General features: G+C 40.0%; 1 protein-coding gene across 3 annotated transcripts in view; it reads right to left on the reverse strand.

The window, feature by feature from the left end:
• Positions 1-24,398, reverse strand: part of F13A1 (coagulation factor XIII A chain) — a 167,393-nt gene that overhangs the window by 69,057 nt on the left and 73,938 nt on the right. For all 3 annotated transcript variants that reach the window (XM_084873186.1, XM_084873185.1, XM_084873187.1), the window contains 2 exons: positions 23,575-23,693; positions 21,109-21,216 (listed from right to left, as the gene is read on the reverse strand). In XM_084873186.1, the coding sequence (XP_084729312.1) occupies positions 21,109-21,216; positions 23,575-23,693 (227 nt within the window). The remainder of the gene's footprint in view (positions 1-21,108; positions 21,217-23,574; positions 23,694-24,398) is intronic.

A 24,398-nucleotide genomic window follows, 5' to 3' on the forward strand; every position in this document is an offset into this window, starting at 1 on the left:
ACAGGTAAGTCTTTAGTTACATATGGGAAGGGTTAAAGTAATAACTTCCTCCCTATACAACAAGATTTGTTTGGGACACTTCAAAGGCATCACTTCTATGCCACACTGGGCTGTTTTAACACCCTATCATGAACTCATAGATAGACCAGTAACAGAATGAAATGTCTCGGTCTTGCATCACAGATGGTCAAGGAGACAACAGGAGCCCAGGACTTTGGACAGGGAGCATTATTAAACTTAAGTAAGGTTTGCATGAAATTGTCCTCCCATAATAGCTACAGCATGAAAACATGAAATACCAGCCCTTCCAAAAAAGTCATTGTTAGCAACTCAGTTGTATAACATCATATCTAATAAAGAGGGAATATGTTAATTGGCCACTACACTCTCACAAAGATGGCAGCACCCATAGCCAATAAGGGGGAAATATGCTAATTGACTGCCACACCCTCAAAGATGGCAGCATCCATAGCCACAAGATGGTGGCACCCAGTCCCTTTAGCCAGGTAAGCCCTGGCTGCTCCATGTACCTACTTCCAGAGTCCCCCAGTCCTCTCAGTCCCCAGACACCCAGGGTCAGCCTGAGGTGCAGGTAAGCCTCGATGTCTGCAGCCCAGCCAACACCTGAGGCACAGACAAGCCTCAGATGGCAGCTTCCCAGCCTCCCAGTGCCACTGGAGGCTCAGGTAACCAGGGCAGGCAAAGGCTTGCACTGTCGGCAGTGGTAGCCCCAGAGGTGTGATGGGGGTGTCACCATCCTATTCGCAGGGTCACTTCCCATTCCTAAAAGTGCCTGGGCTGTGAGAGAGGGCAGGCCAGGCTGAGAGACCCCCTCTCCAGTGCATGAATTCTAATGCATTGGGCCTCTAATAATTCAATAAACTTTAAAATCTGGTTCCATATTTTCTTATGAGGATTATGGAGTTAGGATAAAGATAACATGGCTCAGCTCCTAACCCTAACCCTAACCCTAACCCTAACCCTAACCCTAACCCTAACCCTAACCCTAACCCTAACCCTAACCATCAGCTCTTCAAAAGCCTTACTGTCAACTCAATACAATCCTGAGATTTCTCATTTAAAATTAAAAATTTTGAAAGAAACAAACTGAATAAAGATGCAGTTCTTTTTCTTATTTTGACAAGAATAGTGGACACAAATGCTGTGGACAATTTGATAAAAAAAAAAAGTCTAATCTTTTAAAAGAGAGATTATGGGACAGTGAGAAATGACACAAAGCCTGAGCATTATTCACCCATGGTAGTGAGATATGCCTCCAACCAGGTGAAGTGGATTCTGGAATGAGAAATTTGAAGAATCTTAAAACAAAAAGCAGACCTTGAGTATTCTAAAAGAGATGGCCATCTCTGCACCTAAACTCCCTTCCCTGCTCCAATCTTTCCCAGTATAGAGAATAAAATACATTGGCCTCAAGCTGATATGCAGAGGAGAAATCAAACTAATCATAGATTGGGGAGAGTAAAGATATTATCTACATTAGATTAGAGCAAATAGACCAATTAAGAAGAACTATACTAGGATGAACATGAATAAAAAGAAAAGAAGCAATGAGGAAAGAAGAGAGGGGTGGGAGAGGAGAATATTAAAATAATAATTCTATGAAAACAAAATTAAGGAACACAATCTCTTAGGAGATCACAGAAAGGAAAAAAATAAGGAACAAATTACATCATCATGGAACTAAAAAGGGACAAACTATAAGAAACAGAATAGATGCTACTAAAAATATAATTAATGAACGAAGAAAAGCTTGAAATAAAGAATATACCAATGAAAAAGACGAAGAGATGAAGTTCTTTAGAGAAAAGCTAATAGTTATGAAAGACAAGGATAATTAGTATCCTTAAAACAGAGAACCCAACAAATGAAAAAAAGATATATTCATGACATAAAATAAGGAAATTTTACCGAGAAAGAGTTGCATTTATACATTGAAAGAGAAATCTGTGCTTCAGGGTAACTTGATGCAGAATGCTCATTGCCTAGAAACTTGAACTAATTAAGCTTTTTGAACTTAAGGATAAAGAAATAATACAGACAGAAAATGCAAATTAGAAAATAGGGAGGAAATTAGGCTGCTTTCAGACTTCTCCATAGCACCATTCAATGGCAAAACACAGTCAATCAAAGCACAGTCAATCAATAGTCCTGAGAGGAAGAAAGGTTGACCCAAGAATATTATGCAGAGCTAAGATGTTCTGCAAATATAAAGACAATCAGTGCAGATTTCAAACATGAAGCATCTCAGGAAATATAGCATCCATCAAAACCAAACTACTTGAAAAGTGACATAAAAAAAAAAATTAAGGGCTGATCAAACAAAGAACCCAGAAGCAGAGACTGTGTGTGTTGTGGGGGGGGGGGGGGGCGCAGAAGGGAGGAGGGGCAGATCTTGAGGGGATGAGTGTTGGTGAAAGGGATCCTGTGGTGAGAAAATTCATTTGGGTATAAAAACCTTTGGGAATTAAAGTAGTTATAGAATGAATATGAACTATAATATAAAACTTGATAATGTAAAAACAGTAACGATTCTAAGAAAAATTAGACATGAGGGAGGAAAGAAAGAATAGGATTGCTAATATTTTAATGTGTTGATCTCTCTTAGTTAACTGATATAATATAACATTAAAATATAATTTAAAAATATAATTACTTTACTCTTTTAATGGTTTCATACATTTTTAATAATAGAGGGATCTGTTAGAAAATAGTATTTCTGATAGTGAGGAAACGTTTATTTAAAGCTAACAATTTCTTCTATGGTAATTCAATTTCCTCTTCTGTGAAAAGTAAAATTTAATAAAATTAAATAAAACTTAAAATTTAATAGAATTTGAATACAATTAAGTGCAGTATTTTAAATTAAATAGCACAACACTGTTTGATATAAATACAAACAGAACAATAGAACACAACAGAAAACACGGAAACTCCAGAAATATAATTAACTAATTTTTGACAACGTTGTAAAGGCAATTTCAGGGACAAAGAATAATATTTTCAACAAATGCTGCTGGAACAATTAGATATTAATATGCAAATATAAACTTTGATTTATACCTTGCACCATAGACAAAAAATTATCTCAAAATGAATCATAGACCCAAATTTAAAACCTAAAACTATAAAGCTTTTAGAAGGAAACATCAGAAAAAAATATGTGCCCTTCTGTTAGTCAAGGATTCCTTAGATATAATACCAAAAGTATAACCCATAAAGAATATATTTACAAATTTGACTTAATCGAATTAAAACTTATGCTCTTTGAAAGACATCGCTAATCAAAATGAAAAGATAAGTTTAGTGGGCAAAAATATTTGTAAATCATATATATGATAAAGGGCTTGTAACCAGAATATTGAAACTCAATGATAAGAAAATGAAAAAAAATTATAAAAGATGGGCAATCTGTTTTAAAAGATAATACATCAAAGAAGATACATGGATAACAAGCACAACAAAAGATGCTAACATTGTCGGTCATAAGGAAATGCAAATAAAAACTCTCATGGGATAACACAATATACATATTAGAAAGTCTAAAATTAAAAAGACTGATCATAACAGTCTGTTGGGGAAGATTGAACACTAGGGACTCTTACACACTGCTGATGGGAATGTAAAATGGTATACCACTTTGGCAGCTTCTTAAAAATTAAACATACATTGACCATATGACTCAGCCATCATACTCCTAGGTATTATCTAAAACAAATAAAGGATATGCTTATACAAAGATTTCTATGTGAATATTCCTAGCTTTATTCTAAAAACTGGAAACAGCTCAAATGTCCACCAACAAATAAATGGATAAACCAATTGTGGTTCATCTACAAAATGCAACACTACTCAGAAAAAATGAAACAAACTATTGATGTGCACAATGATAGCACAGATGAATCTCAAAAGGGGATAAAGAAGCATAAAGAAGCTGACAAAGAAGAGTACATACTGCATTAGTTCATTCATGTAAAATTCTAGAAAATTAAATCTATGTTTAATGACAGAAAGCAGAGTGCTGATACTTGGGAATGGCAGACAAAGCAAGGAGTCATCAAAAGGAGAAATCACAAAGGAGACTTCTGGGCAGTGATGGACATGCTCATTATTTTCATTTTGAGGATGGTTTCATGAGTCCAAAGTAATCAAATTATACATTTTAATTTGTACATTTTATTGTATATAAAAAATCTATAATAATAAAAATGCAATATGCAAATTAGACTGGAAGTCCTTCTGGACATCCTTCTGGATGACATTCTGGATGAAGCTGGGGCTGTGAGGGAAGCCAGGATCCCAGGTGCCAGAGGGAAACCTGTGCTGGCAGCTGGGGGAAGGCCTAATCTTGCACAAATTTCATGCATTGGGCCTCTAGTATCTAAAAAAAACCCACCCATAAAAAATAGTATAATACTTTTAATTTAAACTAGCATTCTAGTATAATCCCATTTATGATTTTAAATGTTATTTCTCTCTTAAAGTATCTTATCTAATCCTTGCCTTTGAGGTTTGGCTCAATGATAGAACATTGGCCTACGAACTGAAGGGTCACAAGTTTGATTCCCCAATCAAGGGTACATATCTTTTTTTAAAAATATATATTTTATTGATTTTATACAGAGAGGAAGAGAGAGGGATAGAGAGTTAGAAACATCGATGAGAGAGAATCATAGATCAGCTGCCTTTTGCACACCCCCTACTGGGGATGTGCCCGCAACCAGGGTACATACCCTTGACCAGAATCAAACCCAGGACCCTTCAGTCCGCAGACTGACGCTCTATCCACTGAGCCAAACCGGTTTTGGCAAGGGTACATATCTTAATTGTGGATTTGATCCTTGGCCCAGGTCAGGGTGCTTGTGGGAGGCAACCAATAAATATGTCTCTCTCACATCCATGTTTCTCTCTCTTTCTCTCCCCTAGTCCTCCCTCCTTTCCACTTTGTCTAAGAATCAATGGGGGGAAAAATAATCTCAGTGAGGATAAAAATAAATTTAGATATATAATTGGTATAATGTACATAAAATGATAATAATGACTATTTCTTGGAGAGAAATTTTTTTTAACTTTCATTTAAAAATGTTTCTGGAATGTTTAAATTCTTTTTAGAGAGAAAATTGCCTTCTTTCATAAAAATAAAAAGATTAGAAACAGAAACACCATGTTACCACTTATGTTCAATTCTTAAAGTGAAAATATATAATTATTTTTTTTATTTCTACTTTTAAAAATGTTTAGAACTTCTCCCAAATACTTACTATGGAGTACAGAATAGATAAAATTTTGTTTGTGCTCTGAGAGGGGTGGACTGCCTCCCTGAGGTCAAGGCTTAAGTCCATGGGGAGAGATTAAACCTGGGTTGTTCAAATATGAGGGACAGAGGCAATGCTCTTTGAGCGCTGACAAGGGAGGCCAACCATTCAGGAGGTGGGCCAACAGGGACTGGGGAACAGTGGGGAAACCAGCCAGGAAATGCCATGCTTGGAGGCCCCTTAAATACGATGGCTAGCCTGTGCTTGGTTCTGAAGTGGAGCCACCTGCCTTTAGGCCCTGGCATTGAAATCACGTTGAGTAATTCTCACCCTAAGCTCAGAATAAGCCCTGGATCCCTGTACATTTCAAAGGACAGGGCAGGCCTTAAAGCATGACCAATACTGGACTTCTCCATGTCAGTTAAGAGGGATTGAGCAGATTTTAACTTGATGCTGGGAAAAAAGTGATATTTCTTGATTCTCTAATTTTCTATAGCACATATCTTACATTTTGAAAAAGTACTATTTTTTTTTCTGCTTCTTTTAAAAGGTAAATGTATTTTTCTTATTCTGAGTGCACATTTTATATGATTATAACAAAATGACTTCTTGCTGTTAAAACTGGTATCCCGCTAAATTTCACTGTTAAAAGTTATGTTCCCATAAAGGCTAGGATTTCTGTAACTCTTATAGAATACAATTGTATATCTAATCTTATCTATAATAGTTTCTCAAAGACCATTGGTTAAAAATTTTGGGTAACATAATTTAGCTTTGAACTTGAGGAGTTAAATTTAGAAAAGAAAAAGGTTATTTCTTGAATAAGATCCTTTCCAAATATGTGAGCCACAAGCCCCAGCTATCTGGTAATGATCAATCTTTTGTTGTTAATCCTCACTTGGGGATATTTTCCCATTGAGCTTTAGAGAGAGTGGAAGGGAGAGGGAGAGACAGAGAAAAACATTCATGTGAGAGAGACACATTGATTGGTTGCCTCCTGCATGCACCCCGACCAGACCTGGGGAACCTGCAACCAAAGTATGTGCCCTTGATTGGAATCAAAGCTGGGACTCTTTAGTTGGCCAGTCAATGCTCTATCCACTGAGAAAACTGGCTAGGGCTCAATCTTAATTGTAAGTAGAAGTCGTAAAGATGTCAAATTGGGCTATGATACTGGAAGGTTCTACAAAGAACCTCAGTATCACTGTTTTGGGTTTAGGGAAGGATATTACCAAATGGTGGGGATGGGGGATCTTCAGGCACCATCTCTCTTCAATAGCAACAGCTCTGCTTTTCTCTTCTATATATTCAGGTTCAATTGATATTTGATTTAAAAAAATAGTTCCAAAAAGTAAAATTGGTAAGTCCATTGGTCTGGAAATTTGGGGTTATGTTTCTTATGACTTCTCTGCCATTTTCCAAATTATGTGCTAAGGATAGGAAGGGAAATGAGCTGAAGATGTACTATTCCTAGACAGGTTATTCCTTGGTTGGGCCTCCCAGCAAACACACACGTGAAAAATAAGGGTGGCAAAAATTCCTTTTTGTCCCTTGCCTGGTTCCTCATCTTTGATTCTCTTTGGACTTTTATAACACATATGACAAAGAAAAGGAAAGCCATCTACAATCTCCTTCACTTTTCATAGTGGTGGGCTTATCCACAAGCTGCTTTCTACCCCAGTGCTATCAGAAGGGGTATTCTGTCTTTCTGGAATGCCATTTATACTCAAACCCTTTCTTTACCTACTGATTTTTAAAACTCAGATAATCTCATTCTGGAAATCTTTCCTGATCTTTTTCATTTGGATGACTTTTCTCTGTGTTTATGTAGTATTCTTTACTTTGTACTGCCCTCTTATTTAGTATGTTGCTTTGTGTCATTGATAGATTGCCCTTGTTCCTATTACCAGTTGTACATTCCCACAAGGAAGGAAGGTACCATGCTGTTTTGATTTTGAATTCCCATTGCTAGTACAGAGTGGTCACTAAATAAGTTCCGCTGAGTGAATAGAAATGGTATTAGTGGAAGGTGGGTATAAGCCATCTTTTAATATTTCTTTACTAGATCAAGACAAATGAGTCAATCAGAATGCCAACAAACATTCTGTTGAAATTGACAACTTTCAATTTGTTTGTAAAATTCATAGAGAAATGAAAAGGTTCTAGAACAACCAAAACAATGTTGAAAAAGAAGAACAAAGTTTATGGAATAAGTGCTTTGAAGATTTACTATAACACTACAGTAATTGAGACACTATGCTATATAAGGATAGATAAATAGACCATTGGACAGAATAGGGCCAGAAATAGATCCACACTTTTATACTCATTTGATTTTCAACAAAGCCACCAAAGCAATTTAATGAGGGGTGGGGCAAGTAGAGGGGTAATTGACAGTCTTTTCAAAAACTGAAAATCTTTTCAAAAAATTAGTTTCCAACAGTTTTTTCAACAAATGGTACTAGAACAAATGGGTAAACTGAAGTAGGGGGACCTAGACCCCTACCTCATACCACATAGGATGATAATTCAAGATGGATCACAGACCTAAACATAAAAGCCAAAATTATAAAGTTTTAAATATATATGTAGGAAAATATCTTCATGATCTTGTGGAAATAACATATTTCCTAAGGCTAATTCTTAAAAAAAATATCTTCGTGATCTTGTGGAAATAACATATTTCCTAGGGCTAATTCTTTAAAAAAATTTAAAAATTGAATTTCATAAAATGTACAATCTTGTTCCTTAAATATAATATTTAAAAAATTTAATGGCAAGCCATATTCTGGAATAAAATATCTTTAATACATATCTGACATAGGATATATTGTATTAGGAATAGAAAAAAAGCAGCCACAACTCATTAATAAAAACATAAATAATCCAATAACAAAATGGGCAAAAACTTGAAATGATACCACATAAAAAAAGATGTGTAATTGGTCAATAAATGCATAAAAAGGTGCTCAGTATCATTAGTCATCATAGAAATAAAAATTAAAATCCTAATGAGATACCACTATACACCCAGTAGAAAGGTTAAAATTAAGAAAGCTGAAAACACCAAGAATAGATGAAGCGGTGAAAAAACTGAAATTCTAATGTATTGCTGCCAGAAATGTAAAATGACCCAATCACTTTGGAACACTGGTAGATTCTTATAAAGATAAACATATACAGTGGTCCAATTACTTTGGAACATTGGCAGATTCTTATAAAGATACACTTATACATACCCTATGATTTAGACATGCCACTTACTCCAGAGATTCGAAAACATATGTACATAAAAGACTTGTACAATAATGTTCATAATAGCTTTACTTATAATATCCTTAAATTGAAAAAAAATCAAATGTCCATCAGGAGATGAGTGGGTAAACAGTTTGTGATATGAAAATACAATGAAATATTGCTCAGCAATAAAAAAAATAAAGACATATGCAACAACTGATTGAGTAAAAGGAGCCAGCCCCAAATAATATATGTACCCACTTCTTGGGAGTTGAAGATGGCAAATCTAATCTATTGCAAGAAATCAGAACAGTGTTTGCCTATGGGGATGTGGATTGATTAGGGAGTACAGGGAAATTTCTGGACTGATGCTTATATTTTAGTTTAGTGATGATTAATCAAAACTACCTGAGTTTTGCATTTAATACCCATACTTTTCATTGTATGCAAGTTTTACTTCAATTAAAAAAACATGGATTAACACTAACCTATATTGGTTCCTGGAATGGCTGACAGCTATTGTGTAAATATTCTTTAGTATACACACTTGACACAGGCTCTGCCAAGGGGGGGTCATTAGGTTAATTTTCATGGAAACTATTACAACTAGAAATTATTAACTTGTTTCCCTTAGCAACTAAGGATCCATATTTGCCCAAAACATATTTTACTAATTGACCATCAAGAAAGAAATAACCGAATGTGGAGGGGAGAGAGAGAGAGAGAGAGAGAGAGAGAGAGAGAGAGAGAGAGAGAGAGAGAGAGAGAGAGAGAGAGATTTTAAGCTTTTCTAATGTCTGTTTTTAAAAATTTCTATACCACTGCTGCATGGTGCAGGGTAGGTGTAGAACAGGTCTCCACATTTTTTTGAAAGTGGAAAAAGGCAGAGAGAGAAGAGGAAAGAAGGTTATGGGAGGAGAGAGAGGAAGGAAAAAGGGTGAGAAGGGGATCCCAGATGCATAAAACTGTGAGGGCATATCCTAAGGAGCTCTGCTGGCTTTGCTGCATTTCTATCTATCTGTCCTGGGGATGTCTGCTCAGTGCTCAAAACATCCGCACGTTTAAGAAATAGCCCATGCAATTTCAAAATAGATGCAGCATTGAAACCTCATTCCAGGAAGCAATTCCAGGAAAGCAGACATTTAGATTGACTATGATGATCACATTCGAGAGATGGTTTGTAATAAATGTCTGTTTTTTTCCTCTCCCCCCAAAAAATGGGGACAACAGGCATAAGAAATGTAGTCTTAATAATTGAGAACCAAGCTGTTTGCCACAAATGAAAACTTTATTACATTGCAGGCTTTTACCATGAGAGAAAAATGATGTCTGAACAATTCATTGTTCCCTCCTCCTGCTTTCCACTCTGAAAGAGAAGGATTAAATCAGACAGAGTTTGTAGAAAACATTATATTTGTAACCAAGGAGCTCATCCAATGTGAAGAGAGGACAGACAACGAGAAGAGCCAGGGAAACAGAACATCGAGAATGAAAGGGCTGGGCATGCAACATGCAGTCCATTTCCAGTTCTACCAATGACCTTGTGTAAGTCCTTTACGTTCCTGAGGCCTCAGTCTCTTTATCTGCACTTTGATTATTTATGGAATAAATGTAATTTCTCAAAAGTGACTATGGAAAATTTTCTGTTAGGTAAATTCTATTTTCATACTGACTTGCAATATATTTATTAAATTTCAAAATGTTTTCAAAAATAAACAAACACGAAAATAAAAATCTGTAGTGAGCAAGACGACCTAGAGATTGTCCTGACGAATGTATTTCCCATTCATCATTGGATTCCCATGCTTAGGGATATCTTGAAGCTTCAACTTTAAGGGTTAAAAAAATCTTAGAGTTGGCATTTTAGTATTTTGCTCTGCTGGACCACAGTAACATTTTTCACTAATCTTCACTGATAGATTCTCTAGGTTGCCATCTCTGGGAGCCCCTACCGATTGAGCTGTGTCACCATTGAAAAGGTTATGAAGAGCACCAGAGGCCTCTATCCTTTTTGACCATCCCAAAGTGAGGAACAGCATTCCTGATATTCCTGAGCATAAATCATGGAGAGAGAAAACAATAATCTATAATAATAGAAGCATAATATGCAAATTGATCCAATGGCCAGACAGAGAAATGACCATCTGGATGATCATGTTATGACATCCACTGGTACCAGGCCAGCCAAGGCAGGTGCAGCAATTGGTTGGGAACCTGGCCTTTGCCCCATGATTGCCCATAGAGGGAGGCCCAGGCCATCTGCCAGTGGGGCAGTTAATAAGGGGGCTCCACGAATGCCCCAAAGAGGGAAGCCCAGACCAATGACCAGTGGGCTACGGTAGTGGGTGGGGCCTCCCTCTTTGGGGCGATTGGTTGCAGAGTCCTGGCTGGGTGGGTGGGGCCTCCCTCTGTGGGGTGATCGATTGTGGGGCTCCCAGACTGTGAGAGGGCGCAGGCTAGTCTGAGGACCTCCACCTGCCTGAGTGAACAAATTTCATGCACTGGGCCTCTAATTTAAAATAAGAAAGCCAGGCTTCTGACTAAGTGGTGCTCCCCCTGTGGGAGCACACTGACTACCAAGGGGCAGCTCTTGTGTTGAGTGTCTGCCCCCTGACCAGTGCGCATCATAGCAATGGATCATTCTGATATTCGGTTGATTTGCATATTAGCCTTTTAGTATATAGGACTAGTAGCCTGGTGCACAAAATTTCTGCACAGAAGGATGTCCCTCAGCCCAGCCTGCACTCTTTCCAATCTCAGACCCCTCAGGGGATATCCGACAACTGGTTTAGGCTACAGGGATAGGGTCTAAACCAGGCATTGGACATCCCCCTTACAATCCGGGCCTGTCTGCCTGATTGCCTCTAACTATTTCTGCTGCCAGCCTGATAGGCCCTTAACTGCTCCCCTGTCAGCCTGATTGACACCTAACTACTCCCCTGCCAGTCTGATCACCCCCAACTGCCTCCATTGCTGACCTGATCGCCCCCAAGGCTTTTATTAGTACAGATATGCCCCTTCACAGAAAATTTCACTAACCCTGCTTTACAACAAGGGCTTGACGATTGAAACATTGGGGCAAAACACCAAGATTTCCTTTTTTTGAACAGTGGAGGGAATAATTATCTTGTCTTTAAGTTGCCCTGAACATCGAATGAGATAATGACTTAGGAAAGTATAAAAGCACCATATAAAGACAACTGTCTTTTTCATGTACTGAAAAGATAATAAAGGGGTAAAATGAAAAAACAATCTACTTTTATTTCCCCCCTTCCTTTCTTTACAGCCTTTATTTAAACTTTGAAATTTATAAAATTTCACTTTTATTTTCATTTCTTTACATTCAATATTATTTTGTATTAGTTTCAGGTTTTATATTAGTTACAGAATCATACACTTTACAAAGTGTTCTCCGATATTTCCAGTACCCACCTGGCATCCTACCACCATTACAACACGTTGACCATATTCCCTATTTAAGTGACAATGTCTTTAGAGGTTCCTTCCAGTCTTTCTTTTGTGCTGCTCACCCTTCCTTTTCTTTTTCACTTCTTCCCACATTTTCTTTATGTAGTATCTTAATTGGCCATTAAAGCTCAGTGAAGGCACTGGGACATGCTTAATCCATTTTACAGACCAGGAAACTGAGGCCAATTCCAGTTGGCTGAGGAAGTGGACTCAGCACGCAGGGAGACCTCACAGCCCTTCCAAGGGACAGCTGCAGGTCAAACAGAACAAACCTCCCTTCAGGCTTCTGAGCCTCGTTCTCAAGCACCTCTTCATCAGGGATGCTCCAAATTCTCTCCTCTCCCTCTCTTCCCTCCCATTCTTTATTGCTCCCCTTCTGGGGAGCAGGTGGTAGGCTTCCACTCACTGTGCAGGTGTGCACCGCAATGGGCGTGGTGGGGCGGGAACCAGGGGTGGGAAGGGCGCAGGCTTGCTTTTGAGCCGCAGCAGGAGCAAGAGTCCCTGACTCTCAAGTGAACAGGCCTCAGAGCAAGGCCCAGTTAGCGCTGGGAGCTTCACCAAACAGCTGCAGTGGGGTACCTGGCAGTGCAGCACCTCTCCACTGAGGTGGCTCTGCCCCTCATCCCCTGCCTCAGGGCTACAGGTCCTCGTCCCTCTGCCCAGGCATCATTCCATGCCAGCATTCCCTTTTATTTCCCACCGGGTCAACCCACTGCAGAACCTCACTCTCCGTGGGCAACGCAAATCCCCGCCCACCAGTCCCCTACCCTGCCCCAGCCCCTTCTGGTGCACCCTACCTCTGTGCCACTCTGCACCCCTTGGGCTACTCGCCTCCTGGCCAGCAGCTTAGCCAAAGCCACAGCACTCACCCGGGAGTCGCCCCTCAGGCAGGCCAAGAAGGACAAAGCCCAAAGGGAGTGAGTCTTGAACCCCCACATCCCATTCTGTTTCACATGGCCTCTGGGTGGCCTGGTAGGGTCAGTCTCTGCAAGCCTGTGTATCTGTGGCCAGAGGCCCAGCCTGGGTCTCAGCAGCACCATGCCTGCTGGACAGGGCTGCTGGAGGAGGACCAGAGCTTGTCCGTCATTAGCTCCCCCACTCCAGAGGAGGCACCACAGGCTCATGCCTGCCTGCTGCTGCAGCCCACCCATCCAAGCCTGCTGCATGTGCAGCCTGCTAAATGGTTGTTATGTTATGGAGTAATGGAAGTTTGCATATTCCTCTCTTAATATATAGGATAATCAAGCTTTTGTGATAGTTTTCACTTTTCCAAAATTAAGATTCACATGGGCAAGTGTGAAAAAGCTCTGAAGGGGTGAAATTGTTGCCCACAATGGCCACTGAGCATCTGGGAGCTGATTTTTCAGGATAGTTCATTCCAAGGAAGGGGGCTTTAGCTGGTTATGAACTGAAGGGACCATTAGATAGTGCTTTTAAAATTTTTATTTCATTTTCTAAAATAAACTGGTCAGGGAGCTGTGCTGTGGTTGGCCTGTATGATCAGGAATAGACCTCATACATTTATTTCTGACTCTGAAGTTCACTTGGGATACTGAAAGGAGTATTTCTAGCTCAATAAATTTTCAAACACAATATTAATAGTCATAATAGCGTGTTGCAGGGAGAGGTTTGCTGAATGTGAAGCTTCCTACAATATGTCCAGGTAAACAACTGGATAAAAATAAAAACATGGTTTTGTAGTAAGTGTCTTGTGGAGCTGCATGGCAAAATTTCAAAGGAGTGAAGGCATTACTGATTTTTTCATGCAAAGAAAAAAATAACTTTCTAAATACGGAGACAATGAGAACGGGAATAAAGATGGACAAAGTGAAAAATAACTTTATTTTTAGTTTGTCTATGAGATCACATATGCTTGGACAGTGAGCCCTGAAGTCCATTTTATCTCAAAGGCCTATGGTCATTCATCTTGTCCTGGGCCCTAGGAAACTTCAGGATCTGCCTCCAATGTGGTCAGTTTGATTTACTAGCTGGAGTTCCAGAAGATTTTTTATAACACAAAAGAGTACACTGAACATCGATTGGTTTAAAAAAGTTCGATCTGAGTTAGTTTCCAAAAGGCACAGTCAGAACAGGTATTAATGGGGATTAATGATGGCATTGTGGTTCAATATTAGCAAAAGACCCAGGGTTAAAAATAAATGTGTGAACCTCAAGGGAAATAGCAAAGTTCAAGCTGGCAACAGTATCAGGACTGGAATTTTAAAATATGTAACTATATTGACCTTTTTCCCTCTCTTTTCCTTCTTTTAAAAATTTCCCAATAATGTCACTTTTTAAAAATTATTTTAATTAAATCAAACAAGGTCCCGGAGGAGGAAATTGCCCTGGCCTACATTTTCTTTCAGTGCTTTTGGTGACTGGATCTTTGGGTACAATTTCCACCGTGGAAAAGAGTTCCCATGAGTGATAGCATGGTTTATGATTGCTTTAGGCCCTGCCAACTACTCTTCTACCCATGAGCTAATATCCTAACTCTTGGTAAGCTAGTATTTATTTCTGAAAAAACTCTGAGCAAAGCTTGAGAGATTTGCTTTACTATGTATTTATTCATCAGAGATTTTGCCATTCTGTGTTAAAATATCTACTCACCTGTCTTCTCTATTGGGGTGTGAACTCTGTGAAGGAAGAAGCTATGCTTTGTTTTCAATTATTCCCAGTATCTAGACTGGTAGAGTCTCAATAAATACTTGTTAAATGAGTGAGTGAGTTAATATTATTTTTCTACCATCAACATAAGTACAGCAATCACAACCACCACCACCACTATCATCACCACCATCATCACCATCACCACCACTACCATCACCACCACCACCATCATCACCACCACTACCACCACCACCATCATCACCACCACTACCCCCATCAAACCATATTTGGTACCTAATTCTCTTTAGAACCTTTTCCTCCAAGGTCCCAGTACGTCTGTCTATTAAGAATTCTGTGACTTACACCTTTCTTCACATACTAGTATTCCCCTATTTCGAAATTCACCTATCTCTGAACCCCATTCCTTTGGTTCCTTTTGCTCTCTCAGAAAACAGCTACTTAATTTGATATAGTAATCATGCTATTTGTACTAACATGTTGGTAATGGACATCTGAGGTAATATGATCTGAGAGCAAGGACTATACCTACTTCTAGCTCAGCCACTTCTTTGCTGTGTGACCTTGAGTGAAATTATTTCTGAGGGCTCCTGTTCTTTACCAGAAGATTCCTGGAGCATCTTCCAGATCTCAACTACATGTTCTCTGCATTTGAACACAGCTCTTCCATAAAGTCTCAACCCAAAGGAGCAAACCTGCACTCAGGTGACAAGTTCGGGGTTTCACAGTGAATAAGCAAGTGGTATCTGCTCATGCAGATAAACTTATGATAAGCAGCAGTATACATTTGCAGCAACAGTGCGCCTCCCTGGAGAACTCTACCCACATTTGAGCCAGATCCAGTCAGTCAAGGGGTAGAAACAAACAGAGACAGACAACCATGCAGCAGGAATGCCAACTACTGTCACTGTGTTCCCTTTCCCCAGGACCATGCTGTCCTGGTCACAACATGGCAGGGAACAGCTGTTTTGGCATCTGACTGGGACTCAGAGTCCATGGTGGCTTCTTCACAGTAACCCAAGGCCAACGATTGCATGCTTTATTAATGCCCTGTGAGCGAAATATATTTCAGATGGCACAAAGCATCTTTCTAAATTTTTTCTCAGTACATTTCCTGGCAATTGTCCTGGTGGGTACAGCCACATCAGATATGAGGTGCAAAGAAAACAGCAGCCAAGCAACGTAGTTTAAAGGAGAAAGTATAACTCTGGGCAAGTTTCTTATTTTTATAATTTTCTTTTTTAAAAAAAAATTTCTCTCTTTGACCAATCTGCAATGTTGCTGTGGTAAAATAGACCACTCGGTATTTAAGAAAGCCTACATAAAAGATAGCTTATATAAAGTTATAACATCTCCGGCCCAAATCCCAGACAATGAGATTACAAAACGTTTAGACTTTCTCCAGGGAGAATCCAATAGCCCAGGGCTATCCAAATTATCATAAGTTTTTCCTATTTTCACATCTAAGTGGAGTAATGCAACTTGAAAGAAGAACTAAATAAGATACTGAATTTATAGAGGAAACACTAGAAGAAAGAAGAGCATCATTTTTGAAGAATAAAAGGATATTTTGCTGCCTCTGGGAATAACAAATGTGGTTTGAGTACAAGGGACAAAATTTACTTTTAAAGAGGAAGTGAGGCCTGGAGAGGTTGGGTGGTTTGCCCAGGGTCACACAGAAGGTGGCCTGGTCAGAAGCGAGAGGTCTCCTCTGACATGGGCAGGTCAGATCAATGCTGCCTCCTCTTTCTTTTCTGTGGCGGAATGAAAACCAACAGGTTTGAGTGAGGTAGAAAGACAGATACCCTGCAGTCAAGAAGAGAGGGTTTTGTCCATTGCAGAAGCAGAGAAACTGAGCCACAGAGGGGTTTATTGCTATGGCCCTCATGGGGGTGATTTTGATCCCAAGGGGGCATTTAGTAATATCTGAAGATATTTTTTACTGTGACTGCAGAAGTTGTGGGGATGCTACTGATATTTCTTTAATAGAAGTCAGGGATGCTGCTAGATATTCGCAGTGTTTCCCAAAATGTGGTACGCATACACCCAGGGGTATGGGAAGAGTTTGGTGGGGGTACGCGTTGCACTGGAGTTTGGTGGGGATGTGCACTGCACCGTGCTTAGCTGTGCCTAATTCTACTTTCTCATGAGTACGAGGGGTACTCAGCGTTACGAAAATTATAGAAGGGGTACACATATGTCAAAAGTTTGGGAAACACTGTGGGCACAGGACTTCCCCCACAACAAAAACTACCAAGGCCATAGCCACTGGATAATAATGATATTTATCTGGGGACTGTGTGTGTAAAATCCAGATTTATATTATTACTAGGAGCCCGTTGCAGGAAGATTCCTGCAAGTGGCCACTCTTGCTGCCCCTCCTGCCCTGCCCCACCGCACTTTCTCTCTGCAGCTGCTTTACTTTCCGCTTTCCTTCCCTCTTCCTTCTATGCTGTCTTTGGTCTTCACTCCTTCCTCCCTCAACATATGCAAAGTAACTGCCATCTTTGTTTGGTAAATTTACATACTCGCTCTGATTGGCTATGGGCATAGCAAAGGTACAGTCAATTAGCATTTTTCTCTTTATTAGTGTAGATTATTGTTATTATTATTATTAGGAAGTTTCCACAACATAGATTACTATCAGTGCTCATTTAGCATCATGTACCCATCTATTCCTGCAAACTCCTTGCCAACATTCAGTGCTAGACTTTGCAGTGACCATCCTAAGCAACTTGTCTTTGGGGCCCCATGCTTCGGCTCTTGCCTTTTGTCTCAGCTTCACCTTTCCAGGTGCCCAGCTGGTGCCAGGCTGCTTATCTCCACTCCTCCATGACATTAATTTATCCCAGAAAATTCCTGCCTCCTGTCATTTTCATCAAGGCATGGAATGAAGTCAGGTATTACCCTCCCCAGAACATTTCTGTGTTATGATGCATCTCTGTTCCAGTACTTGCATCCTGTAAACGCCACTCCCAGCCTCAGTGGCCAGGCTGGGGGATGTTTGAGAAGAACTCCCCAGACACCCTGCCACAGCCTCTGTGCTCCCAGTGGACTGGGCCAGCCCTGGAAAGCCACATAGCCTGTCCGCCTTAGTTTGGCTAGACTGGCAACTTCAGAACATTTTCCTTCTGAGCTTTCTAAATACATCTCATATTTTGAAGCAAATCTCTTGTTGAGAATTTTTTGTTGTTTTCTTTTCTCTCAGTCATTGTTTAACTTCACTCATAAATTTCATGATAGATTTCCAGGACTTGTTAACAGGAGAGAAACTGCCTGAATAATTAGAAAAGTTTATTTTTTTCATTATTTATAAGAATATGTTTTTATTGATTTGAGAGAGAGTATGAGAAAGAGGGAGGGAAGAAGAGAGAGAGAAACAGAGACAGAGATAGACACACATAACACACACAAACACACACACATATCTATATCTATCTATCTATCTCTGTCTATCTATATCTATCTATCTATCTATCTATCTATCTATCATCTATCTATCTATCTATCTATCTATTTATCTATCTAGAGAGAGAAACATCTATTGGCTGCCTCTGGTATGCACCCTGACCCCAGGATTGAACCTACAACCTGGACACGTGCCCTGACCTAGAGATGAACCAGTGACTTTTCAAGTTAATGCTCATCCAACTGAGCCACACTTGCCAGGGTAACAGTTGACTTTATTATTTTTAAAATATATTTTATTGATTTTTAGAAATATATTTTATTAATTTTTTTACAGAGAGGAAGGGAGAGGGATAGAGAGTTAGAAACATCGATGAGAGAGAAACATCAATAAGCTGCCTCCTGCACACCCCCTACTGGGGATGTGTCGTAACCAAAGTACATGCCCTTGACCAGAATCGAACCTTGGACCCTTCAGTCCACAGGCCAATACTTTATCTTTATCCACTGAGCCAAACCGGTTAGGGCTTGACTTTATTTTAAAGAGTCACCTTTTTAATTGATTTTTGGAAGTTCAATATTTATTTTCTAAAATCATTATAACTGAAGAGATATTGGAAAGATTCACAGAGCTCTTTTAAAGATGAAAAGAGATAATAGTTGAGAAGAGATTGAAAGTTACCAAATGTGTATTTTGTGTATGTAAGCAATGGTGTTGGGTAAGAATGAAGATATTGGCCCCAACACCTAAAAAGTCCCCCTCCAAAAAGCAAGCAAAGCAAAGTAAACCATCCCCCAGATAGGTTCTGTCAGTGCTAAATCTTGGAATTAGTTTATAGATTTCAAAATTAGAACTCCATAGCTTTTTATGATTCATAAAATGCAAGGCAATTTGTATTAGGATTATGTGATTAATTCAAAATTTGACAGCTTCCACTTGGCCAGCTGCCATTAGGGAAGTGTTGGGCTGGCGGCTTCATATTTGCTTCCCTTGCGCATTGCTGTGGTTGGCAGTGGCTTCTGGATTGGTGAAGATACACACAGCGTGTGAGGAGCTTAGGCTGATGAGCAGGCCATTTTAGAATGCTCACGAGGGAATTCATTTATTTTCAGCCACTCTAGCCATTGCTTCCCTTCTCACTGCAAACCTGTCACAGTGACTTCAAGGGAGAACAAAAAAGGAAATTTTGTCTGAGAAACAGGAAAAATAGTGATTGACTGCAGGTTTAATGCATGTGGTTATAAATATTTCTTGCAAAGAAATCCTAAATTCTTTCTTTAGAATCCACTGTTTTCATTTTGCAATGTAAACTAACAACAGAAAGCAAAACTGCCTTTAGAAGTTAGTTTTTAGCTCCTATTTTTAAGCTCCACGATTTTATAAATTCACATGTAGCTTAGTTATTAATAAAAACAACCCTTCTTATGGGCTAACCAGAAATTAAATTTCATATCATTCTCAGTCTCTTATTGATTGATTGGACAATGTTGATTTTATTGAGCTCAAATAAAACTCATTATTTTTTCCAAAGAGAGAATTTTATATATAAAAAACCCTTCAAATTGGTGATACAAGAATTATTTTTGTTTAGTCTTTGGTGGAATAAAATAGCACCTGGCTTAGTGTATCTTCAGGAATACTCTGCTCATGAATCAGCTTCAATGTGCTGTTAGCACCACGGGCAGGATCTGGGTGCTGTGTATATCAGTCCAGTCCAGGATTGCACAGGACCTGGCATCGCTCTAGTTCACCTCCCATACCTGACCCCCACCTCCTCACTCATGGGAATGGTTCCCTCTCCCAGAGAGCTGCTGCAGTGCAGGATCTCTGCACCCTCAATGGTGCTTCTGGATCTCCTACAGAGAGCAGGCAGGAGGCAGAGAAGCTCTAGATATGGGGTCAGCAGACCTGGATTTCAGGGAGAGCTTTGTCACTGACAGCCTGTCATCACACTATTTCCTAACTTGTAAAGTGGCATGAGTAATACCCACCCTACTTATCTCATGTGATTACTATGTAGAAACAAAACACATTTTATCCTATCTAATAAAGAGGCAATATGCAAATTGACCATCATGCCCTCACACAAGATGGTCACCCCATGTGGTCACAAGATGGCCACCACAAGATGGCCAGAAGAGGAGGGCAGTTGGGGGTGACCAGGCCTACAGGGGAGGGCAGTTAGGGGAGACCAGGCTGTCAGGGGAGGCCAGTTGGGGGCAACCAGGTTGGCAGGGGAGTGGTTAGGAGGTGATCAGGCTGGCAGGAAGAAGCAGTTAAGGGCAATCAGGCAGGTGAGCAGTTGGGAGCCAGTAGTCCTGGATTGTGGGAGGGATGTCTGAAAGCTGGTTTAGGCCCAATCCCTGACGGGTCCCAGATTGGAGAGGGTGCAGGCTGGGCTGAGGGACAACTCCTACTCAAGTGCATGAATTTTGTGTATCAGACCTCTAGTCTATAATAATAAAAGTTATATGCTAATTAGACCAGATGTCCTTCCTGACCATCTTCCAGATGAAGCAGCCTGGTCCTGGGTACCTGCTGGCAGCTAGAGGGAAGCCTGGGCCCCGGGTGCCAGAGGGAAGCCAGTGCTGGCAGCTGGGGGAAGGAAGGCCTACTCTTGCATGAATTTCATGCATTGGGCCTCTAGTAAACAATAGAGTCATATGGTGAGGTATGATTGTAATAGAAGCTGAGATTAGATAGAGTCATTTATTCTTTGACTCTTACTGTGAAAATGGTGAGAAGCTGTGTCTTGTACATTTTTTTTTTTTGGTGCTTCTTGATGTTTGTTTGTTGATTATAGTCACTGGCCTTTTGTCCTGGTCACTCCTTAGTCCCTGGGCAAGAGATTCTTAACAATAAGTGGTCTTTAGTATCATGTCATCTTTCACCATTTGTCTGAAGCTAAAGAAACATATAGTACTGAGGTAAGAATTTTGTTTATAGCACATGACAAGTTCGGAGAATTCTAGGCTATCACAAATAAAAGTTTGCTAAGTTTAAGTCACCATTTCAACAGCTCATAATGAACTGACATCTAAACTGAGGCAAATGACAGGTATTTGGTTTTAGCAATCAGTCGTGGTTGCTCACCATTGCAGACCCAACACGGCTGACTTTGATGGGATTCCCGCGGCCTGAAAGGTCCATCTGTGCTTTGTCCATCAAGTGCAGGCAAGCGTCCAGGATGCCATCCTCAAACTATTTAGAAAAAAAGAGAAAATACTCAGTTCCACTCTGTAAGCAAGATATTCTCTGGCAAAAGACAAAATGAAACCACAACCTAATATTTAGAAATGTGTATTCCTATATAGTAATTGCTCATAATCTTTTATACTTAATATTTCATACTAAAGTGGAATAAAGGAGATAGCCTCTTTTATTTCTCAGTAAAATAAGTAAGAACTTAAAAGCAAGCTAGAGATAGAAACAGAGCTACTGAAGAATTGATGTACTTAAGGATCATGGACTGACTTGAAGTTCTTCAGAAAATTGTACCAGTTAATTTAGAGGATCTCTCCAACATATTGGCTCCAGTGCCCAAAGCCAAGGCATAAATTATTTACCAAAGTTAGGCCAAAGTCTTGAGACCTCAAGAGTAACACGAGTCCCTGTGCATCCAGAAAATCAGTGGCTCTCAGATATATCACAAGAAGGCACTTCAGGTCGCTATACCATACCTTGCATGGCAGCGAATGTCAGTCTAAGGTTTTCCCTCTTTGGAGACAAGGTGGACTCAAAGAGAGGGCAGGACAAAGTAGATTATATTAATCAGGGAACAACCTAATAGGCAGTTCAATTTCCTTGGAGGGAGAAGCTAGCCATTTGCAACACTAGCATTTTCTAAGAAAGGAATGAAGACAAAGTAGTAATAAAGTGACAAAATGGGAAGATTTCACCTGTATTGTACCTTACTGTACAGATTTTCCTGAGCACAGTAATCTTATAGTTATCCATGCAAGCACTTGTGACAGAAACCACCATCTAAATAGCTAATTACCATGTAATAATTTATTAAATCCAGTGAAAATACCAACTCTGCATGTACCCTAAACAGATGTGATGGGTGCAGTAATGGGTAATGCCCTTGTTCTCCAGGGATAAAAAGAACTCATTGTTCTGGTGCTTCTTAAACAGCATCTCTCAACTGTGTCTGTGGGACACAATATCAAAGAACTGGAGAGGTAAAAGAATGGTCACAGAACTGGTTGTTTCTCTGCATCACTACAAACTACTGGGTTAGTTGGATCTTTATACCGAAGGACCAAATAAATGAATTCTGAATGAGTAGAGACAGACAGTGGCTGTGTTCAAGGGTGACTACCAAAAAGATTCTGGCTGAGGAGAACGCTTTCCAGTCCTCTTTGCTCCCACCTTGGTGGCTTGTCTCTTATTATCTCTCTACGTTGTCACACTGGGAACATAGAGAGAATCACACTAGAGGTGAGGAATAGAGACCCAGAGCTAGGGCACCAGACAACAGGCAATAATCGAGAGTTGTATGCCACTTGGGCAGGGGAGAGCTTATAAGCAGGGAGTCAGGCAGGTGTCCAAAACAGGGGAAGAAAACATAGGCCATGTTTGACAGGATGTCAGAAATACAGGTGGGCAGTGATTCCTAGAAGTCAGGGGGAAGGAGCAGGACACAAAGCCAAGTGGACAGGAGCTGGTGATGACCTGGGTCCCATTGGTCAGTCTGGAGCGCTGGTGAGGGAAGAAGGGAGGGCCCCTATGGAAGTCAAAGCAAAGCATCAAGAAGCCAAGAATGTGTCATGTGACCTGGTGAGACCAGACTCCGTGAACTCTCCGCCCTGGGCACCAGAATGGTGCCCATCCCAGTCTTCTCAGCCAAGACTCCATGAGAAAGGGCACACTCACCCTCCCATGCTGCTGATGAAAAGTTGCTTCTGAATCACAGGATATGCATTAATTTCTGGAAATATGGTAAAATATCCATTTGCTCCTTTGTTAAAGATACCAAACTGAAATAGTGCGAGTTATTCAATATTTTAAATGAAATCCATGTAAGATATTTTATATCTGGACAGACACTTGAAGTTGCAGCTGATAAAATGTCCTTAAATAAAAGCCTTTTGACTAAATGGTAACACCCGTTTCTTTTAGCTATATCTTATACCAATACTTTAAAAAGTTATTTCTTTGAGTTGGGCACACTCCTTGCGGTCGGTACCCTTTGTGTCATTATCAAGGCACCACTCCTTGCAAGGAAAGGGAAGCTCAGTCCCCTCCTGGTTGCAGGGCCAGGTCTGAGCTATGATATGTCACTGCATTAAGATGCCTCAGCACTTCTCCCTAGAATGCCACACTTTCTATAGACTCTGTAACATCACAATAACCTAAGATATGTGATTTCAGCTGATGATTTATGCAATTGCCTTTCTAAGTCTCTACTCCTAGGTTCTCTGTCTTGGAGTCTCAGATCCTGCAAAGCAGGAAATTATGCTTGTCTCATATTGACATATGGCACCCAGCAGTGATACCTGTGACAAAAATATTAAGCACAATGTCCTTGACAATGACAAATTTTAAATGGCTCACCTGACCATAGCTCCAGCTTCTACTCCTGATGTTATTGAAGTCTCCATAAAAAATAACCCCGATGTCATTCAGGACATACTCTTCTCTCTCTCTATCATCTTCCAGGTACACAGCATCCTCTGCATCGGAAGGCAAACATAATGAACATTATCAAACCAGGCTGCAGTCATATATTTTAAGGTTGTTTTGCTCCTAAACTGCAACTTAACCAACTAAATGAAAAATAAAAGTGTTTTGTTTCACTAAAGGTAACCCCTTTTGCCAATATGTAATTTAGCAATGGTGAACCTAATCAGTAGACAAGGTCAGTCTGTAAATGATGACATTTGTCAGGAAAATGCCAACAAATGCTGGCTCTTTAAGTTCCAAGCAGCACAATGAAATTGACAAGTCTCATTAAACCATTAGCATTCTGATGCATCCGTAGTTTCAAAATCAAAATTCTATGATGCAGTTACAATTCTGTAACCAGATAAAAAATATTTTACAACCTATTTGAAAGTAATTTTTAAAACAAATCTGGGGCATATTACAAGACCCATCGTCTGTCATGCCTGATTCTGTCATCACTGATGGGAAGAGGGAGGCTGGGGGTTGCTTCCTTTCGATGGATAATTGTGGAAGTGATGGAAGGAGGAGCCCAACGAGCCTCTCTGGTCACTTCCTCCATTGCAAGGACTTTTCTTCCCTGTGGCTCTGATCTGAGGAAGGCTATGCTACCCATCTGCCTACGTGGCTATCAATCTGGAACTTCTTCCCAGGGCAGGTGTGGTAGCAGCAAAAGCATCTTTACCAAAGGCAGAACCATGCACGTATGAATTACA

Source organism: Pipistrellus hanaki (assembly GCF_964339955.1).
Source record: "Pipistrellus hanaki genome assembly, chromosome: 2".
In the NCBI taxonomy this organism is placed as follows: domain Eukaryota; kingdom Metazoa; phylum Chordata; class Mammalia; order Chiroptera; family Vespertilionidae; genus Pipistrellus; species Pipistrellus hanaki.